The sequence below is a fragment of the Girardinichthys multiradiatus genome, chromosome 6 (genome assembly GCF_021462225.1).
Source record: "Girardinichthys multiradiatus isolate DD_20200921_A chromosome 6, DD_fGirMul_XY1, whole genome shotgun sequence".
NCBI classification, from domain to species: domain Eukaryota; kingdom Metazoa; phylum Chordata; class Actinopteri; order Cyprinodontiformes; family Goodeidae; genus Girardinichthys; species Girardinichthys multiradiatus.
This window is the reverse complement of record NC_061799.1, coordinates 18,399,725-18,422,903: the sequence shown is the minus strand read 5'-3', so window position 1 is coordinate 18,422,903 and position 23,179 is coordinate 18,399,725. Positions and strand designations below refer to the sequence as shown.

General features: G+C 41.0%; 1 protein-coding gene across 1 annotated transcript in view; it reads left to right on the top strand.

Annotated features, from left to right (window-relative positions):
- The window catches only part of epha4b (eph receptor A4b), a 154,244-nt gene that overhangs the window by 97,921 nt on the left and 33,144 nt on the right, over positions 1-23,179 (top strand). The window contains exons 11-13 of the mRNA XM_047368770.1: positions 8,286-8,353; positions 9,018-9,143; positions 11,122-11,307. Coding sequence (XP_047224726.1) covers positions 8,286-8,353; positions 9,018-9,143; positions 11,122-11,307 — 380 coding nt within the window. The remainder of the gene's footprint in view (positions 1-8,285; positions 8,354-9,017; positions 9,144-11,121; positions 11,308-23,179) is intronic.

Sequence of the window (23,179 nt, the reverse complement as noted above, 5' to 3'; positions counted from 1 at the left end):
TTTCAAGAGTATTTATATCTAGAAAATGTTTTCTTACATTACATCCAAAAACCTCAGCATATTTTGTTGGGGTTTTAAGTGATTAGCACAATATAGTTTTCTTACCACAGATTCTCAATTAGATTTAGGTCTGGACTTTGACTGGCCCGTTCTAACATGCGGATATGCTTTGATCTCAATGATATTGTAGGTCTGGCAAAACAAATTTACCTGCTCTGCATTTAGCTCCAGGCATCTTTGCATCAACTCGAACCAGTTCCCCTGTTCCTGCTGAAGAAAATAATTACCACTTCATAATGCTGCCACCACCATGTTTAAAAGTTTGGATGTGGTGCAGGGTTAAAGCACGCAACCAATATATGGAGGCTACAGTCCTCAATGCGGCCGTCACAGGTTTGAGTCCCGGCCCATTGACCTTTGCTGCATGTCTTCCTCTCTCTCTCTCCACCCCATTCCCTGTTGGTTAACTTGCAAAATAAAGGCCACTAGTGCCACAAAATAACAAATAAATAAAAAAGTTTGGATGTTGAGTTTAGGGCAATATGGAGTGTTAGCTACAGTTTCACAGCACAGTTCACTCAATAATCTTTCATTTTATTAGGAAATGCATCTCAAGCATTATATTCTTTTAATTTTTCACATGTTTCAGGGCTGACAATATTGCTCAACTTTCATGGAGCTATCACTTGACCGAGAAAAACGAACATTCATTGTTTACTTCATGTTCACAAGGCTTTCTTCACAGAGCTTGGGGTTTCTTCCCAGTGTCAAGTTAACTGAATAATCTTGATAGTCTTTTTGAGTAAATCTGGTGCTTGTCTTATGATGGACTGGCAAACTGCCCTGCATGTTTCCATGGTTTCTGGCTAGTGCTCGCTGGGACGGGATCCAGCAGCTTCCTGTAATTTCAAGCAGCAGTAAGTGGGTATGAACATAGACTGTGTGCTGCACTTTTATAAGACTGAGTTAATGAAGGTGTAATTTTATATTCTTGTTCCCTGGCTGCTGTCATCCTCCCCAGTTTTTTACAACAATGTGGGTTAATGTGCTGTACATTCAGTGCTTTATAAAAATAATGGTACCCCTCACTTTACATTCACAAAGTTTAATATATTTTACTGGGATGTTATGAAATAGTCCCACAGAAAGAAGAGTATAAATGTAAAGCGGAAGGAAAAGGATACATGGTTTTCTTTCTTTGTGTTTTACAAATTGAAATAAAAAAAGGGTGGCATTCGTTTGTATTCACAACAAATGCAGGTTTTAGGTGTTTTTAATTTCTTCATGGAATAATTGCACTGAATTCCCACATTGGAATGACACTAAAAGTACCAGTAATATGATTTAGATAAATTTTTTCTTTTAATTATTTTGAAACCTATGTGTTTTTTTACATTATATTCTACAAATATCAACATCCGATATGTTTTGTTTTCTTTTATTTTAAAACCTAAAAACATAGAAATAAAATAATGGTTCTCTAAAACAACAACAAATTTCCTATAGTTATTTATCAAAAATTCAAAGTTGTTTTCAAAAGGTCATGTAACATTTGATGTAAGAATCTGTTGACAACTATTTGTATTGTACTCTGCAAATCTAGTTGTTATGGAGGAGGGACAAGACGAAAGCCATTGTTGAAAGAAGTCCTCTTAGTTGTGTGTCACTAGGCATGTTGGGGATGAAGCAACAACTTGAAAGAAAGTGCTGTAAGGATGCTTTACTTAATCAGGGACTGGGAAGCTGGTCAGAACTGATGCCAGGATGGATGGAGCTATAGACAGAGGGACAAACATACATCCAGAACTGATTGAGATCAAACCGTGTGTTAGAATGTCCAAGTCAAAGTCCAGATCTGAAAATGAATGTTCTCAGTTGCGCCCCATCCAGTCTAATTGAGCCTGACATATTTTGCAAAAAAGAATGATTAAAAAATAGAAAAAGGTGGCACAAAACTGCACAAATAAAATAATCAAGAGGGCAAAAATACATGTGCTTCCACTTTACAATCATTTTGTACCCTTTGATGGTGTATCACATGAAGACAATGCATTACGAAGAGATACAGGGGTTGGACAATGAAACTGAAACACCTGGTTTTAGACCACAATAATTTATTAGTATTTATTTATTAGAGGGACTTTAAGCCATTCTTCTTGCAGGATAGTGGCCAGGTCACTACGTGATACTGGTGGAGGAAAACGTTTCCTGACTCGCTCCTCCAAAACACCCCAAAGTGGCTCAATAATATTTAGATCTGGTGACTGTGCAGACCATGGGAGATGTTCAACTTCACTTTCATGTTCATCAAACCAATCTTTCACCAGTCTTGCTGTGTGTATTGGTGCATTGTCATCCTGATACACGGCACTGCCTTCAGGATACAATGTTTGAACCATTGGATGCACATGGTCCTCAAGAATGGTTCGGTAGCCCATCTAGCACAAGTATTGGGCCAAGGGAATGCCATGATATGGTAGCCCAAACCATCACTGATCCACCCCCATGCTTCACTCTGGGCATGCAACAGTCTGGGTGGTATGCTTCTTTGGGGCTTCTCCACACCGTAACTCTCCCAGATGTGGGGAAAACAGTAAAGGTGGACTCATCAGAGAACAATACATGTTTCACATTGTCCACAGCCCAAGATTTGCGCTCCTTGCACCATTGAAACCGACGTTTGGCATTGGCATGAGTGATCAAAGGTTTGGCTATAGCAGCCCGGCTGTGTATATTGACCCTGTGGAGCTCCCGACGGACAGTTCTGGTGGAAACAGGAGAGTTGAGGTGCACATTTAATTCTGGCGTGATTTGGGCAGCCGTGGTTTTGTGTTTTTTGGATACAATCCGGGTTAGCACCCAAATATCCCTTTCAGACAGCTTCCTCTTGCGTCCACAGTTAATCCTGTTGGATGTGGTTCATCCTTCTTGGTGGTATGCTAACATTACCCTGGATACCGTGGCTCTTGATACATCACAAAGACTTGCTGTCTTGGTCACAGATGCGCCAGCAAGACGTGCACCAACAATTTGTCCTCTTTTGAACTCTGGTATGTCACCCATAATGTTGTGTGCATTTCAATATTTTGAGCAAAACTGTGCTCTTACCCTGCTAATTGAACCTTCACACTCTGCTCTTACTGGTGCAATGTGCAATCAATGAAGACTGGCAACCAGGCTGGTCCAATCTAGCCATGAAACCTCCCACACTAAAATGACAGGTGTTTCTGTTTCATTACCCCTGTATGTGGTTATAAGGTGACAAAATGGAAAACAGGTTAAATAATATAAATATATTTTCAAAACAGTGTAGTGGCTGCAGAAAGCTTGCTGTTTGTTTCTCTTAGAGCAGCTACTTTTTACTATTCTTTCTCTTCCCTCTCATTCATGCTTTCTCTTTCTGCTCTCTCTTTTCAGGGTTGAGTTATGTACTGATAATGTTGTATTTGCTCTCTGTCCTTGTTAATACTCGATTTACACTGCTCTTATTTGACTTCCACATCCTTCTTTGCCTTAACCTTCCCTATTATTAAGATTTAACATCTTTGGTTTGTTTCTCTTCCTATTGTGCTATATTCCCTCTGGCACTTTTTTCACCCTTCCTCTCAACTTGCAGCTCTTGTTGTTGCAGCATAAACACTGTCTTGCCTCTCTTTCTGTCTGCATCTCTTATGGTACCCTTGGAGTTTTTATTCCTATAGCTCTCTCCCCGCCTCTCCTTGTTCTTTCCTCCATTTGATTGCTTGTTAGTTGGTATGCAGCCTCGAACCCCCATTGTGCACTCTTGCTTGTCATCACTCTCTTTTTCCATCTCCCTCTCGCTCCTCATTCTTTTTCCCAGCCACTCATGTCCACTCTTTATAACAAATAGGAGGAAAAAAACAGCCGTACAGCTGCAAAAGGGCAGCAGATAGAGCCTCTTTAAAGCGGAGATAGAAAATGAAGCAAAAATAAAAGTCGAATAAGCACGGTTTTGGAAAAGGGAGTTCTTCGTTTAAAAGAAAAAATTAAGTGAGATAGAGCAGCAAGACAGGCTGGAAAGGAAAGGAAAATGGAGGAGGGGCAACAGTGACGATAATATATGGATAGAGGCTTGGTAGTGGAATGACAAATGGGTCTCGAGTGACAGAGTATTATATTAAAAAGTAAATTGATATGCAAATGCGGAGCGTGTGGCTTTGAAGGACAGGGATAGCCTGTTGTTCTCACTGAAGTAGAACAGAGGCAGAGAGAAAGGTGAGAGCTGGGCTCTGATAGCGATACAGCAGTCCATTACTGTGTGTGTATTTTTTGATTGGTGCAAGAGTGTGTACTTAATATCAGGGCGGATCTACAGCTAAACATGTGGAGAGGTTAGTGTACATACAGCGCCAGCCTGCTTTGTATAGTAAAGCTAGATGATGGCTAAGTGGGGCGATAGTTTCTCCCACAGTTGATGTTCATGTCATGCAGCAGGAGAAAGATAAGTAGAAATGAAGGAAGGGCATTCACCTGTTCTCAGCTCAAGACTGTATGTATACTGATACTAAAATAACCACTGGCATGCAAGGATAGGCTTTCTTGACTTCCTAGAGTAGGTGTAAGTTAGTTTCTTGTAATTCTTGCAGATCTTAAATGTAATTCATGACACAAACGTGACTTAAAACGTAAAGTGCACTGTACCACTAGGGGAGTTGAACACTAATATTAAAACGTAACTATGTTGCTGCTATATTTTTAAAGATTACAACCACTTGTTTAAAAAAGACAGGAAAACATATCTTTTCTTTCTGCCCTCCAAGTTTCGTCTGGGCATCTTGTTAATGTCTTTACTGAGGGTCTGGTCCCAAATGAGTTGGTGATCAACTCCCTCTAGTGGTCTGGTGCACTTCCATTTTCAGGAGGGAGTTTGAAGCTTTTCTGAAGTTGCTGTTGTTTTTGCTATTTGCAGGATTTTTGTTTTGCATTTGTTTTGTTGGTTGTGGGCTTATGTTTCTCTCTATTTTCTGTGATTGCAGCATCTTTCTTTTGCAGCGTTTTTCTGTTGCATTTGTTGCAAACTTGCAGAAACCCTGTGTACAAGTCAAGAATAGGAATAGGAAAATAAGTACCTCTACTGGTGGAAAATTATCTCCACATTTTTCTCCTGAGTCCAATTCTAGTGTGTTTAACAGATGAACCACAGGTCAACTGCATTCAGTTAAAGGTATTAAATAGCTGTTTGGAATGTATACACCAAGACACAGCTGTCGAGGGAAACAAAAAGCATGTCCGTGTCAGATTTTGCACCATGTTTAAGACTGCTGCGTTAATGAGTCATGACACTTCTAACTGGAGAGGAGGAATGAGCTGCTCTCTAATTACTATGGAAATGTGTTCATTTCCCATCAGACACACATATACATAAGCAGCTGTGCACTCACTGAGTCAGCCATACACATTAACACACCCAACAGTGATTGAGGGTAAAGGTGGGGGGTGTCTCTGACTTAGATTTAGGTAGAACATGTCCATGCATGTGTGTGTGTGTGTGTGTGTGTGTGTGTCTGGGTATGGCTTTGCATCCCTAGGGACTTCTCACAGTTGGAGCAGAGGTGTCACCTATATCCCCATTCCCCATATGTTTTAACACACATGCCCCAGAACACTGAGTATATGAGGATGGAAATTAAAGGGGTAATGGTAGTCCCTTGGTGTTCGGCCAACTTGAGCTCAGCTGATAACCAGGAGGGACCAAACAAGCCCACCTTGAGAACATTAACCCCCCCAATACTCAGATACCAACCAGCGGTCTTGACCATTATGCACATGTGCCTGTGTGTGTGTGAGAGAGTGTATTCCCAGCCAGCCTGTTGTGGTCGGGATTGCAGCTTGTGTTCAGCTGTGTAAAGTCAGCAGAACTACACACCAAATAAGTCAGAGTTACTGAGCTTTGTCTGTCTTTTATCTTTTCCCAATTTCTGCTCCTCCATCTCATTCCAAGTCAGTGCAGACAGCACCGTCTCCTCCGTTTTATTCTGCCTGTCTTCATCTCACTTCTCTGCACCCTTTCCTTATCAAATCTTTGCTTTCCATCTCTTTCAGTCTCAGTTTCACTTCTGTCCTTCTCTGCTGATTTCTTAAATCGCGTACTATGTGCGACACAGATTCCCTTTAACTCCTGGTCCTGAGCCCAATTCAATTTCTCTTTTTGATGGACAGACAAACTGACTGAATGTGCTCCTTGTACAAGGAGACCTGCAACCTCTATTCAGTCCTCTGCTCATAAAGTAGAAGTAAATTACATTTAAGAAATAAAGAATAAACAACCCAATAATTATTTATGGCAAACAAGCATATTTAAATTTTGTCTATTTATATAGTGCCAATTCACTACACACTTTGTCTCAAAGCACTTTACAAAAAATGTCAATCAAATCATACAGAAAGATCCAAAGTCAAGTACATACATTCCGATTGATCCTAGTTATCAAACAATGCAACTAAGTTAACTTTATTATTTAAATTGGTTAAAACGTTTTCTATCTAAGGAAACCCAGCAGACCGCATCAAGTCTCTGATTTGCAGCACTTTTTTCTCCTGGACAAACGTTTAGCGACAAGGGTCAGTGGCTTGCATCGTTTCATTACTTTGCAGCAATACCCCATACTAAGGATGCATGTTTACAACTGCCTATCTAACAGAGATGTTCACAAGTAATTTTTTACAAATCTAAGTAAAGTCTAGAAATATACCTATGTTTATGTTCAAAGATTAACACCTTTTTATCCATGTTTGTATTGTGTAATCCCTCCATGTAGTGCGATATATAGAGTTTGGAGGCTTAGTGCTTCATCACTCAGTGGGAGTAATTTCTAGATTATTCAGAAAAATTGTTCTAAAGGCTTTTAAAAACGTTGTTGTCAAGTCTAAATAGTAACATGATGGTGTACGTTATAAAATAAAGCATAATGAGATGGCACAGTGTAGCGAGTAAATGAGAGATTTTCAAATTTCTGAATGAAGAGAACAGAAGGTTCTTTTTTTTAAGCTAGCCCAACAACAGGAACACTAAGATTTCAGCAGTATGTTTACTTTGTCGTGAATTGACCCAAGTTCATGTACTACAGCTTTTAGTTAAGGAGACATCCATGCTTTCCCTATGATTAAGCTACAAGTCAATTTTTTGGGGGGCAACTTAAGTGAAACTTGAGTAAAAATCCTTGAGCCATTATCCTTCTTATCTAATTCTTCCTTTGTCATATTATGAATCTGTGAGATTTGTATTATTTTAATAGCTGAATTTGCCTCTTAGCAGTGTTTGAGGCAGAACAAACTGCACAAAATCTAAGAAAACATTGTTAAAAACATGCAGGTCTCACACAAACACACACATCCTGGAAATAGACCCCCACTGTGAGGTCTGTAGAACAGAATAAGTTAAACCCTTCCTCACAGCTGCACTGCAGGATTTAGTTGATCAATTTGTCAATATTTTTGTATTGATCTTTGGATTGACCCATGCCTAAAGGCTTGAATGAGTGTGCTGAGGCGGGTGAGTAAGCGAGATATGTGTGTATTCGTGTGTTAGGTAAACATAAAGGGTGTTATAACAAACATGTGTGGTACAAATATTCCAAACAAACCAAACATCACAAGTAACAGGTCAGGAAAGGGTAAAATGAATGATTCAATGAATGTATGACTTTATTACACGTTACAAAAGCCTGTACTGCACTAACCCACATAGAAGAAATAAAACAAACAAAAAAACAAATGTTCATCCACGAGACACCATAGATATAGTCTACATCTGTTAATCAGCTTATATTTTAACTATTACTTTGCTAATACTTTGCAAAAACCTTTTTACTGGCGTTTGGCACATAACAGACTATTCTACTATTTAGGTCTCACATTAGCTGAACCGAAACACAACTGAATTTTGCATTAGTTCTTATTTGAGAACTACCAAAAATAAATGACCTCAGTATCTTAATGTTCTTGTTTCAGGTTTAAAAATGTTGAAAAGAACAAGGGAGGCTAATGTTAACAACATAAAATACAACTTTTTTTAACAGTATTTTAAAGTTTTAAAGATTTGTAATTTTGTAGAAGGCTTTATTTATTCTAGCTCTACTGTTTTAAAATAAAAAAAATATTATTTTATATACATTAGCCAAACCTTCAATACAATATGACTTACTATTGTGTCATCTGCAAACATTTGTGACAAGTGTGGGAATGATTCAAAGGATTGGCCTGCTTTTGGACGGAAAATTCTTTACTTTATGGCTTGAAAATACAAGTATTCATTTTTGTTTCAGGCATTGTGGATACATAAAGGCCAAGCAGGACCCTGATGAAGAGAAGATGCAATTCCAGCATGGTCGAGGTAAATAAACTAAAGCTTGCTCACTCTCACAAATAAATGTAGAAATCATTCCAGGGTGATATTTTACCTTAAAACCAGAATTTACACCTACCTGAGATGAATCACTTTACTGCCGTGTCTAGGGCTGCAAGCAACTGACTGAGGAAGGAAATGTCTTATGTGACAACCCAGTGTAATACAACTTGACTGTGTTTGTTTGTTTGTTTGCATGCAAGAGTCCTACTTTTTGTTCTTGCCTTACAGTTGATCATAGATACAGAACAAGCTCCAGATCTCTGAATGTGCAGACTTTGCAGCTCAGACAAAGACAATGTGTTTCACAGACTCTTATATAAACGTCACCTGACAGAGTACTGCTCCATATGGGTTCCTGTTAAAATGATGACTCGTTTTAGCACTGTTTCTCATAAATTTGCGAAATTGTGTGATTATATGTTATGTCATGTGGAGAGCATCCACACTAAAGCTTCCATTTCAACATAAAGGCACAAAGTTTTCTGAAAAATACACAGAATTTATGATTTTTGGTCACATAAAGCTTTTTTCCTACATATGCCATATCAATGGGACATTTTCAAAGTCAAACTTAGAATTTTTATCTAGTAGACTTAAGGACTCAAGTAAATAAGTTTGTCTGTTTTTCTCTGTTTTTCCGCCAATGCAGTGAAGCTTCCAGGCAGCAGAACATACATCCATCCTCACACCTACGAAGATCCAAACCAGGCTGTCCGAGATTTTGCCAAAGAGATAGATGCTTCCAACATTTGCATAGAGAGAGTCATTGGAGCTGGTCAGTTGGCACTGAAGCATCAAATAATTACTCAGAAATCTGTTCAACATTGAACAAAATATGTAGATACTTTTTCTACACATACATTGCCTTGGAGATTTGTTCATTTCACTTGAGGTTTTCCTAAAGTTACAGTCCCAAAGTCAATGTATTTTTAGAGGAATTTATGTGACAGAAAAACAAAAAGTGGTGTATGATTTTAAAGTAAAAAAACAAAACATTGTCTTGTCAAATGTGCTTTTAAATCAAAATCTGAAAAGCGTGCAATACAATTTTTATTGAGCCCCTTTACTCTGATACTCCTAATTTCTAGAGATTTAAAGGAGGTTTAGGTTAATAAGCAATATCCAGACTAAAGTTGTGCGATTGGATAAATGTATTGGCTATCGACGATAACAGTTGTTCAACAGTCGTTTCTTAACAGCTGTGTTTTTTTGTTTTTTTTGTCTATGGGTTAAGGGCAAAATATAGTCTGGTGTAGCCTACTAGAATCTGCGTATGTACGCACAGAGTCCGCATGGACTCAAAGTTCCACTAGTTCTTACATTTTTTTAACATTTGTTTTCTAAATTGTCAAATCAGTCTCTGCATGTGTACATTGCTCTGCCCACAAAAAGTCCAAACCTCATCTGTGTGAATATATTGTCATTTGTTAGACTGATGAATAACGGTTGGAAAAGTGTTACATATTGCCCAACCATAATCCAGATATTTGAATGTCTCACATGATATCGTTCAATCTTTTATTTGACAATGGGAAGAATGTGGCACAGCTGCAAACTTACCAACACATGGCCGTCCACCTAAACCGACAGGACGGGTAAGTAGAACAATAAATAAAGAAGCAGGCGAAATGTCCTTTGTGAATCTGGAGGAGCTACAATAATCCCTACCCAGATGGGGGAATCTGTTGAATTATTAGTCTTGCACTCCAAAAATCTGGTCTTTATGGAAGAGTGGTAAAAGAAAGCCAGAAGATTTTAAAAGCCCAGCAAGGCATTGGAGTTGTAAATTAATGAATCGCTATATACTATGTGCGTCAAGCATTAGATGTACTTTTAGTCCACTATGTTTAACTGCTTTTTCTGATAAATAGTATATTATAATAGGAAAAACCGTTGTCACAAACAATGTAAGGGACATGGTAAACATATGGAAGAAGGTGCTCTGGTCAGATGAGATCAAACCAAAGTTCCTGGCCTACATCCAAATGCTACGCCATCCCCATGGTGAAAGAAAGTGGTGGCAGCATCATGCTGTGGGGATGTTACACCTAAGCAGGGACAGGAATAGCTGGTCAGAGATGATGGGAAGATGGATGGGAATATAATATAAATATTGGGAAGTACTGGAATAAAGCCTTTTAGAAACTGGAAAAGACTTGTGCATGGGGCGGATGTTCACCTTCAAGCAGGGCATATAACATGCGACTAGAGGTATAATGAAATAGTTCAGGTAAAAAAGTGAATGTGCTAGAATGGTCTAGTTAAAGTCCATGCCTACATTTAATTGAGAATCTGCTGGAGGACTCTTGAGTTGTTGCTTACAGACATTCTCTATCCAATCCAACTGGGCTTGGGCTAAGAATGGGCAAAAATGTCGGTCTTTACATGTGCAAAACAAGAGGAGACAAACCTAAGTAGATTTTGATATTTTTCACTGTGATAGCAGTATTGACTTAGGGTGCTGAATACCAATGAACCTACTAGTTTTAACATTTTGCTTTATGAAACATTTTGTAAACCATGTTTCATTTTTCTTCCTCTTCACAATTAGGCTCTACTTTGTGTATTTTCTTTTTTTTTTTTTTCACTTGAAATTCCAATAAAACACAATACAGTTTGTGATTGTTGCATGGCAAAACATTCAAGGAACAAAGCTTTTAAGGACTTTATGTAAATTTGTGTATATAAGATTAAACAGTTGCTTTGAGATTTTAATGTTTCTCATGCTATTGTGTGTTTGTGTGGTCATGCAGGAGAGTTTGGGGAGGTGTGCAGTGGTCGCCTGCGCGTTCAGGGAAAGAGGGAGATCTACGTGGCCATCAAAAGCCTGAAGGCAGGATACTCTGACAAACAAAGGAGGGACTTCCTCTCTGAGGCATCCATCATGGGACAGTTTGATCATCCGAACATCATCAGGCTGGAGGGTGTTGTCACAAAATGTGAGTTGACACACAAAAAAAAGAACCTTTCTTGATTATGCATTTTTTATTAGACGTTGGTGGAACCATGTCCTGTGCAATTCCTTTCTATGTGAGTGGGTGTGGGATCTATCTGTCGCATACCTGTTTGAAACACAGCAGATGTGGCATTGATGTTAATAAGAGCTGACCCTGGACCAGATAAAAGCTCCATTACCATGGCAACACAACGGTGACGCATGGCATGGCAGCGTGAACGTGATGTAACTGTCCACCACTCAAACGGCCACTTGTTTACTTCACATGATTGTGTTTGAGCAATTAGAGTGAGCGTGTGTGGCAGATGCAGGTGAGACAAACACAGGCCTGGTTCAACAAGATAGCTGATTTGTTACTGCTGCTCTCTCCAGTCATCCTGCTTTCATACCCCTATCTCCTACTCCTGTTTTCTCTCGTAGTCAGTGTCCATTTAAATGTCTTATTCAGTCGCTTGTTTTCTCTCTCTGCGTCTCTTTCCATCTAATTTTCCATTCTCACCCTATTGCTGTTTCTTCTTCATTTTCTTTCAGTTTCAAATATGGACATGCTAAGCTGGCAAGATTTAAATATCTTCTTCGTATTTTACATAATACACAATGTTGGCTCTCTAATTCACCCAGTTAGAAGAAAACACCAAAAATGTGGATTCATAACTTGGTATTCCTGCCAACCAAAATCAGAAACAGCAAAGGTCAAAATTTCATATGATTATGAACAACAAAAGCAGCAAATAATGACAGATCTCACATTACAACCATCATTTTGTTCATAAGGCTCACATTACTTACAGCCCACACGTTAGTCTTTGAAAAAGCAATCATGAGAGATAAATTGAGAAACGTGTTGTAGTGAATTTAAAAAGACAGCACCACTCTGTGTTCAGGGCTAGAAATTAACATTTCTTAAAGTACAACTTTAAAGGACAAGAGTTACAATTTTTCCATTATATCACTTGATTCTGAGGCCCCACTTCAAATCAGAAAGGCATTATTTTCTTTCTATTTAAGGCTTTTTAACACACAGCTTTTGTTGCAGCTTATAAGTAATATTTTTGGAGGGCATTTAAAACTGAGAAACTGCAAACAAAGTTTCCACCTTTTGAGTAATATCACTAGTTTTAGCCATTCACATGTCCAAATAATGAAATATTCAGCAACCTCCAAACCTATTTGCACATGTAGCAACCAAAAATGTAATAACTGCCAATAATGTAAAACCTACCTTTGTTTTAATACGGTTTTTGCATCATTAATAAACAAGTTGTTAGATTTAGTTTTAAAAATCCATTGAAAAAACAATAACTGCAGCTAGAAATTTTGTTTATTTTGCTCCTCAAAAATAGTTACAGTGGATGGTTCAGTGGTTCAATGGTACACACTATGGAGCATTCTGTCATTAATGAAGGATTGTAAGAGTCACTTTAAGAACGTAAAGTTATGCATATAACTACTGTTCCCTGAAGGAGAGTAACGAAGTACAACACATGAGTATGAGTATGGGATATCACGCCACGCGTGTCCTGGCTAAAGCCACCTATGATCACGCCTCCTAGGCAAATGATGTGATGACGACAGGTGACAGGCCCTGCCTGCACTATATACCTGTCCGTCATTGTCGTCATTATTCAGTTCTATAACCGCTATTCACCGACCCCAGGTGAGCAGCGGGGCAGCCATGTGTTGTACTTCGTTGCTCTCCTTCAGGGAACAGTAGTTATATGCATAACTTTATGTTCCCCTTCAGTCGATTCACTCAGTACAACACATGAGTATGGGACATATATAAACGCCCCGCAGAACAGCCATCAAACTTGGATCATACACTGCATACTAGTGCAGCACTTCAGACCCAGCAGAAAGAACATAGTGAGCCACAGAAGGGGTTGTCACATCCAAACGATAAAACTTTACAAATGTGTGCGGTGAAGACCGGCTGGCTGCAGCACAAATGTCACTCATGGGCACCCCTCTAAATAGGGCCCGGGAGGTCGATATGCCCCTGGTGGAGTGAGCCCTCACACCACATGGCATTGGGAGACCCCTGTTGCTGTAAGCTAGAGAAATAGCCTCCACAATCCAGTGGGAGAGTCTTTGTCTGGACAGAGCTTCCCCCCTTGCTGGGTTAGCAATACACACAAACAGTTGATCACACAACCTCACAGTCTGAGTACGGTCAATGTAACTGCGCAGTGCACGTAAAGGGCACAGGAAGTGTAACCTCCTTTGTTCCTCAGATGCAAAAGGAGGTGGACAAAAACTAGAAAGCTCCATAGTCATGGAGCTGTAGTCCGAAGGTATAACCTTAGGAAGATAAGCTGCATTAAGTCGCAAGGTGACCTTGGAACCATCAGGTGAAAAGTGTATGCAGGTAGGATTTACAGACAAAGCATGGAGGTCTCCAACCCGCTTTGCAGTTGTCAGAGCAAGAAGCAGAGCAACCTTATATGAAAGGAACTTCACATCTACTGACTCCAAAGGTTCAAATGGAGGGTCACAAAGAGCTTCTAGTACCAATCTGAGATCCCAGGAAGGAAAGCTGGGTTTAATCACAGGTCTGAGTCTACGAACCCCCTTTAAGAAGCATACAGCCAGAGGATGAGTACCTGGTGTGACTCCATTAAAACCAATATGGCAGGCAGAAATGGCAGCCAAGTAGACCTTGATTGTGGAAAAGGAAAGACCTTTATCCAGCAGTTCCTGCAAAAACGTTAAAACGTCTGCCATTGAGCACTGAAATGGAACAATGTGCTTGTCCTCATACCACTGCTCAAAAGCTCTCCATTTATAAGCGTATAAGCCTCTAGTGGAGGATGCTCTTGCATTCTGGATTGTTGCCACCACATCAAGAGTGAGGCCTTTGGCTAATAAGCTGGACCTCTCAGCAGGTAGGCATGCGGCTTCCACAGCTCTGGGTGTGGATGAAATATCTCCGCCCCTGCCTGAGTGAGGAGATCCCGGCAAACGGGGAGATGCCACGGCTCTGCTGCCAGCAGGCTGATTATCTTGGGATACCATGACTTTGCAGGCCAACGGGGTGCTACCAAAATTAGGGACAGACCCTGTTTGCGCAACCTTTCTAGTACCGGTAGTATCATTTCAATTGGGGGGAATGCATACAGGGGTACATTGGGGCATGGATGGGCCAGGGCATCCACTCCCAGTGGAGCGTCCTGATCTGTTATGGAAAAGAACAGAGGACAGTGGGTGATGGCTCTGGTGGCAAAAAGATCTACTGCTGCTGTCCCAAGCAGACACCATATCTGTGCCACCACGGAGGAGTGAGGCCTCCACTCTCTCACCCGAGGTCCGCCTCTGGAGAGCAAATCTGCACCCAGATTCAGTCATCCCGGGACATGAGTAGCTCTGACAGACAGAAAGCGTATGCTGCACCACTGCAAGAGGGTGTGTGATAGCTTCAGGAGAGGAAGTGAACGAGTCCCTCCCTGTCTGTTTATGTATGAAATCACAGTGGTGTTGTCTGTCCTGACCAGAACATGTTGGTTTAAAAAAATCTGGCAGAAATGTTGCAGAGCCAGCAGAACCACTAAGAGCTCCAGGTAGTTTATGTGGAGTTTGGATTGTACTGGTGTCCAAACCCCCCTCACCATCACGCCATCGCACAAAGCCCCCCACCCCTTCAGGGAGGCATCCGTGGATACCACCTTGCAAAAGGTTACTCTCCCTATTGGCAAACCTCGGCACAACAGTCCTGGTTCCCGCCAAAGGCTGAGAGCCGACATATAGGCAGTGGTTAGCTTTCTGCTGTGGTGACGCCATGCACACAACCGGTGAGAACGGGTCCACCGCTGGAACGGGAGCATCTTCAGTAGACCGAGCGGTACTACTGCAATCATAGATGCCATCATACCCATCAGTTGTAAGATAGTCTGGAAATGCAGTTTGTGTCCCAACTGAAACTGAGCGAGGCAGCGGTGAAACGCGGCCACTCTGTGGTCGGAATGACATGCCCTGCTTGTAAGGGAGCATATTTCCAGACTGAGAAATGAAAATTGCTGACTTGGGATCAGCAAGCTTTTCTGAGAGTTTACCAAAAATCCTAGGGCCTGAATGTGTGACAGAACCTGTGACAGCTGCACTGTCGTCTGCTCTCTGGAACTGGCTATTAAAGGCCAGTCGTCCAGATAAGTTAAAATGCAGACACCTGTTTCTCTGAGAGGTGCTAGCGCTGCCTTTACACATTTTGTAAAGGTGCGAGGCGCTAGAGACAGACCGAAAGGCAGTACGAGGTACTCGTAACCCTTGCCTTCAAAGGCGAATCTCAGAAACTGTCTGTGGTCCAGGTGTATCGCTACGTGAAAGTAAGCGTCTGTCAGGTCGATCGTGGCGAACCAATCGCCTGGGCTGATATCACTCAAAAGCTGCTTGAGTGTTAACATTTTGAACTTGTGTGTTCGGAGGTATTTGTTCAGAACTCTCAAGTCCAGGATTGGACGAAGCCCGCCCCCTTTTCGGAAAACAACAAAATAACTGATATCCCAACCTCTGTTTATCTCCGACTCAGGAACCACACGGATAGCTCCTTTTGCCAACAGTGTATTTATTTCTTCTCTCAGAACCTCTGCTGCTTGGGCCATTACCGCCATGTTTACCAGAATGCGGGATGGTCTCTGGCGAAACTGTAAACGGTAACCCATAATAACGGTCCTCTCCACCCAAGTTTGGAGTGCACATGCACACCACATATGGAGATGTGCAGCTAGGCGACTGGCCTGCGGCACTGTTGGCGGAACGGTGCTGCCCTCTCCCGACGTTTGGAACAACTGTAGTGCTCAGAAACACATTCAACGCACCCAAACTGGGGGCTTTTAGTGCAAATGCATTTGTGGGGAAATTGTGCTTGAGAGACTGTGTGGGGGAACGCAGCGCCTCTTGGGACTGGTATCCCGAACAACACCAGCAAAACATCTTTTGGACGGCAGCCGCCGAAAACTGGCAAACATGTCTCCCTGCTCCTGAAACCCCTGAATCTCGAGTCCCACAGCTAGGAGGACTGTGTCTTCTTCTTCCAGGACGTCGAGTCCCTCTGGAGCCCCGGAGGAGGACCCCTGCTCCAGGCCGTCTTTCGGGAAGCTTGGCCGTGGTTCTGTTGCTGCGTCACCCTCTTCGCTGGGGGTGGCGGTACAGCTGGTTTGCGAGTGCCCGAGTTGGATTTGGGTCTCACATCTCGCCTGGGGATGATACACCGCAGTGCTTCGCTCTACTTTTTCTTCAACTCGAATTTAGCCTGTATGGCGTCGAGAGATTGCCCAAACAGCCAGTCGGCTACCACCGGTTCATCCAGGTAGACGGCTCTATCCCTATCCAGGATGTCAGAGAGCGTCAGCCACAGGTGCCTTTGTGCAACCACCGTTGATGCCATCCCTCCGCCCAGGGACATTGCTGCACAGCGGGATACACGGAGGATGTAGTCAGCGGTGATTCTCACCTCATTCAAGAGCGGCATCAAAGGGCTCTCCGGCGGTGTTGCGGCTCCAAGCTCCGCCAAGCACATAGCTTGGTATGTTTGCAGCATGGTAATGGAGCTCAGGGCACGAGCGGTGGTCGCTTTGAGCCCTGTAGATTTTTTCCAGTTGAGCAGCGGAGAACCTACAGTGCTTAGACGGAAGCGATGTTGGACCACCCACACCATGATTTTGGGACAGGGCCAGATATGCTGCCAAAGACGGTTCCATAGGCAGAATATTCACCAGTCCGCCTTATTCGGCGCCTTCCAGGTCCAGATACTGTCCATAACCTGGCACCGTGACGCGGGTGGACAGTGGTTTTTTCCACGTAGACATCAACTCAGAAACAAAGTCTGGGAACATGGGTAGATAGTGCTTAACCGTGGCTGGCTCCGAGGGGAGATAAAACCTGGTGAATTGCGATGGCTTCTCCGCAGGAGGTGGGGAGGGCCGTTCCACGTCCAGGTTATCAGCTGCACGACGGCAGAGAGAGAAAAAAGATGTGTCGCCCGGGTCTGCTGGTGCTGCAGCGGCAGCATGACTCGGCAGAGACTAATCCTTGTCATCGGACAGACCATAAACATCCAAACCGATGTCCAGTACATCCTCCTCTCCCTGAAGGGGTTCTAGTTGAAGCTGACATCAACATACTCCATATGGTCTGCCCAGCTGGAAGCGGAGACTTCAACTGAGAAGCCGTCCTTGTCAGAATTGGATGAAACTGGGTTTCCCGCCTCGGAGAGCAGTGGGTCTTGCCGTGAGACAACAGCCCCTCCCAGCACCTTCTCAAGGAATTTAACCCGCCTCTCCAGGGTCGAGCGACTGCACATGCTTTGGGCTCCGCCAAAGCTCTGCAAGCGTGAAAGATCCTGAGACAGACGGGACAAGCCTCGTGCTGGTCCTTCTCATGAAGCGAGAAGCCGCACCCCTGAGGACAGTGACGAATAGATGACTTCTGCTTTGCTTGCGTTAGCTTTGTGCTCAACCCGAACCACGAAAGCCAGACCGAACTGCTTGAAATTAGCGATTTGTGGGCAGACACGCTTACCAGCAGGCAGCAGTGACTAACTCCAACACAAGCAGTTGAACTAAGTCCAAGTAACCTTTCGAAAAGAGACACAGAGCTAATCAGCAGCAGCTAGCTAGCCTGACTCAAGAGGTGTTCTTAGCGAGGTGAAGAGCGTAAGAACTGAATATTGACGACAATGACGGACAAGTATATAGTACAGGCAGGGCCTGTCACCTGTCGTCATCACATCATTTGCCTAGGACGCGTGATTAGAGGTGGCTCCAGCCAGGACACACGGGGCGTGATATCCCATACTCATGTGTTGTACTGAGTGAATTGACTGAAGGGGAACCGTCTGTTTTACTAAAGGTTTATTTGGATTTCTTTATTTGCATAGATATGTAAATGTAATATGTCAAGCTTGAAGGAATACTTTATTATTTGCTTTAAAGTGCATTTAGTGGAATATGCTAGATATTAGGAAGAGAACAATATGGTACTGAATACTGGACCTCTTCCTGTTAAAAAGGAGTCTTTCCTTTCCACTGTCACCACATGCCTCCTCAGAAAGTCAATGACTTGATGCATTCGACTGGAAGTCCTAAGATAGAAAAAATAAAAGGTTTTTATCAACAGACATAATAAACTGAACTTTATTGTATTAATTAGGATTGTATTGGAATGTGTATAACTGATTGTGCTTCCTTGTATGCGATTGTATTGATTTGATTATATATTTCTGTATATAAATCTGCTCTGTTTGTCTTGTAAACTGACTTGAGATGACATTTGTCATTAATTGTCAATATATAATTAACTGAATTTAATTGATTTGAGTTCCTATTTTAAAGATTCTTTATTTTAACTTTAACCATTGGCATAATGTTACTAAGGTAGAGACACAAAGGCTATTAGAATTAGATATTGGCAAGTTATTACATTATTTGCTTTACCCCATTTAAAATGGCTAAAATCCTTACGTTATTTGCTGTTATTGGTTGTTACGTAACCCCGAGACCCAGATCTGTGCAAAAGCTGTTTGTCGAGTTTCGAAGATATCTATACCTTCTTTACCATCCTCTTTACTGTGCATCATGTCAAGATCTTTGGTCCTTGTCCACCCTTGTTTGTCTAGGTACTAATGTGTTAAACGTTTTAATTATTGACCCGACAGTAGATGTGTTTAGACCACTAGCTGTTTTCTCATAACCATTGGCTGTCTCAACTTGGTGGAAAATCAGATACATGCTTTAATATACTTCAAACAACCTGATATATTAAACATACATAAGCAGCAAATACAGATTTGATAGAATTGAATTCACAATTGAACAATGATTCTGTCATAATTTGTTTGCAGTAGGACCTAAATGCCAGTGAACACGGAGGCAGAGGGGTGAGGTTAAACAATATTTAATAAACAAAAAAAGACTTACACAAACAGAGAACAGAGTAGGATGATGGATCATGAAAAGAGCAATGGAGAGTAGAGACAGGAGCAGAGTAACAGAAGAATCCAGCAAAAAACAAACAGAGGAAAACAGACAGCTAAAGTACAGAGAAGAGAGGAGAAAACATTACAAGCAGGTGAGAGCAATCAGGAGAGAATGAGTAACAGCTGAGACCAATGAAGGGAGAGGGAGCTGAGGGGGAAGAGAAAATGAGCAGGAGCAGAACAGAGAGAGACACAAGGAAGAATTATAACAGAAATGATACAAAATGCAGATAAACACTCAAATAAACCAGGAGGCTAACCCTAAAAGAAGAAACTAATAAGAAAAGCTAACAATCCTGGACACAGGTAAATTAAGAAACATAAAAGAAACTCACAATTTAAACACCAAATATTGCAGGAATATGACAGATTCACTGTGGGTCGATTTTTTGATTTAACAGAGAACTTTAATACAATAAACTAGGATGATGCAAGAGAATGAGGCTTTACTGGTCAATTTGAATAACTATTAAATAATAAAAAAAACAATTATTTACAAGATGACTTGTTTTGTAATTACAGTACAATAAGTCTCAGTGCAATATGACAAATCTGTCAACACATGTTCTTCCCTGCCTTTCAATAAATCACCAGTAAAAAGAAAATTTATTTTCTAATATAAAAGAATTAGTTAACCTTTTAAAGTGGTTCTTAATAATTGCCTTTCACATTTGGAAAATGTAAGTTTACTGACAGTCAAGGAATTCAAAATAATAATAATATAATATAAAGGCTTAGCAATGGCAATGGCATTTACACCACTTTCATCTACAATCCGAACAAATTAGATTTTAAAAAAGCTGTCTGTGACTGTGAATCTGAATATATTATTTAATATTTAATATTAATACCTTAATATTTTATAAAATAATATTTCGGTCTGTTAAGGGTTGTCCTGTGAATACCAGCCCAGTAAGGCGATGGTATTAGGGCAAAATAGAAAGGTGTGAGACGAGCTCTGACATTATTGAACAGCACAACTCTGCACATATATGGAATGAATTCACACAATTTCTTAAAATACAAGAATTTATTAACAAAAATAAGTCAACTCAAAGTCAAACATATTTCAATCAACAAACTCTTTACCATGCTAAAACAATCAAATTAAACTACCAAGCAGAATTAAAGAATAACGAAGACTAATGGGCTATGTACAATATAAACAAGTTGATTAAAAGAATGATGCAACATTACCAACCAATGTTTATGTTTGAGAACCAAGGATTATCTTGAAGAATCTGGAAATGAAGTTAAGTTAGTCTTGGAACCAACTTCGGCAATAATTGGTATACCTTTAGACAACCATTCACATTGCAAGATCAGATAAAACATTACTTTAATAAAATAATGTTTTAAAGAATGATTTGCTGAATAAAACCAACCTTCTGGATGACTAATTCTCAACGGTGTCTCATTAGCTGCCTTTATTTATTAAAATAATATTATTAAGGAAATGGTAAGATATTTAAGGAAATATTTTGGAAAAGAGCCAAATCTTTCTGGAGAAATGGGGCTTAATGGTGTTTACTTAGTTATCAAGTTTAGTAAAATAATGTTAAGGAAATATTTTTTACTGGATTGAAAACTAACAACCTTTCTGGGTAGATAATATTTAGTAGCAAGCACGTGTTCTTAGCTGTTAGCAGTTAAAGCTAACGAAAGAAGCTGATAGCTTAGCACCAGAATAAAACACTTACCTTTAAAATACCGTCACTAAAAGGGTTAAAATGCATAAGCGCGGACGGCGCATTATGGCCGATCTTCTGTGTTTAAAATCACCCTTTAAATAAAGTTTGTCTTTATAAACACACAAACACAGAACACAAAACTAAGCTTGTGTGCTGCAGATACCCTGCTAGCACTAAGAAAGCAGAGTTTCACAAACAAAACCAAACTTCGTAAAATGAAAAACGTTTAGATAATTTCATCCCAAATCACTCCTCTCTGCCCAAACCCCAAACCTCGTATGAACCGTGCTGAGGAGAAGTTGTCTGGGCGACGACGAAGTTTGAAGAAAGCTCTGTGAACAAAGGGTTAACTACAGCTAACCTCTGTAGCTGTTGGGTGGAGCGGCTCGCTCTGTCCGCTGACCACACTACACGTTAACTGCCGTAACCACGGTGATGCGGTGCCGTGTCCATCCTTGAGAAACTGCTTCACTCGGTGTCGTGCTGGGAACTCTCTGGAAACTGTTAATCTCTGTAGCCCTCAGAGAGAAAGTCAAGCAACGCTCATGCCTTAATTATCCCCTTTTATGAATGAATACCAGATACACAAACAGTAATTCATTCATACTTAACTTGTGCATATGATCGATGATCATATGACACTCTTGGATCCAGTTTGAAGAATTTATGTTTGTTTGCCTCCAAAGAGACATTAGCGCGCTGTGTCTCTCTGTCCAGGCCCCTGGGTGACCCGTGTAGAAGAGATCAATTCCTTGGAAAGGTGGTGGTTTTATACGGCCAGTGGCATCATGGGAAGTTCGCTGTTGTGCCGGAAGTAGGTTAATGCAATTTATTTTGAAAGTTCCAGAAAAGTCTGTACCGCATTTTCTGTTGTAACCATGGCTGTGGGTCCCAACAAATCACTACGAATTATATTACCTCCTTAATGCTTAACTAAAAAAAAGCTTTAAATTGTTAGGCTGCAATAACTATGGCCCCTGTATGTTTGTTGAAAAGATGTATTTCTTAATATGGGACTTTGTGCCTTAGTGACTAAATATATTGGAAAATGTATTTAGTGAGAGATTATGCACCTTCAATAAAACATCAGTTTATTTTAAGGGTTTTGAGACATCTTTACCAGGGGTTCCAATTATTGTGGAGAGCTCTGTAGTTTAAAATTTAGCGTTTCACCCTTAAAACCATCCCCAAGCTGAGCGGCAATAGGTACCACTTGTGTGAACACACCCAGTCTCCTTTCATTAGCGACGATGGTGTCACGTACTGTACATTCTCTGTCCCTGTGTTCTTCCTGATACTCTCTGCCACCGCTCTGTCATTCTTCTGATCTGACATCTTGTTATGCAGATGTTTGTCAGAGATATAGACGCAAACAAAAAAAGCGAGATGAAGAGAGGCGGTACAAAGAAGCTGAATTTTAAAACATGCAGGCAGACAAATGAAGCTCCGTTTTTGCCCTCGTCACCCGCCCCGCCGCCACACACGCTCAGATCTTCAGTGCTTCATGCAGAAGTGCTCCACAGCACCGGGGCCAAACAACAAAAGAGCAAACGGATATACACATGCATCGACCATGAATATTTATACTTCGGAAAGTTAATTGGCTGTGTTTTTAGCCTCATGAATATTCAGCAGCATGGCTATTATGAATGACACCATACTGAGCATCTTATTAATTCCTTCCCATTGTTTCACTCTCTTTCTTCCTCTTCTTGGAGATATAAGAGACACGCTACACATAGACATGTAATTATGGCAAAGTAGCTTGAGTAACTCGCAAGTCTGATTTGAAACACCAAAATAAATCCAATAATTACTGTGAAGTGCTTGAAAATGTTTGACAGCAATGACATGGTTGACAGCAGAAACAGCTAAATAGCTGAAAAATGACTTGACAAGCAATTTATTTCAGCATAATAAAGTTCTCTGTAGTGTTCTTTGAGTATGATTATTTTGTTTGTGCGTCTGCTTTATTTATTTATTTTTCATATGTAATGACTGCTTGTCTCCTCTCTACATGCGTCTCTTTGTGTCCCTTCTCACCTGTCTTCATGGCACATTGACGAGCTGATAAAGCCCTGCAGAAACAAATCTCACTAGCAGAGCAGTAATTTCACAGGTCACAGCTCAGGGTGTGCATGTGCAAGCGAAAGGGGTGAGAGTTGAGATGGGTCAATAATTCCTTCAGGCCCTCC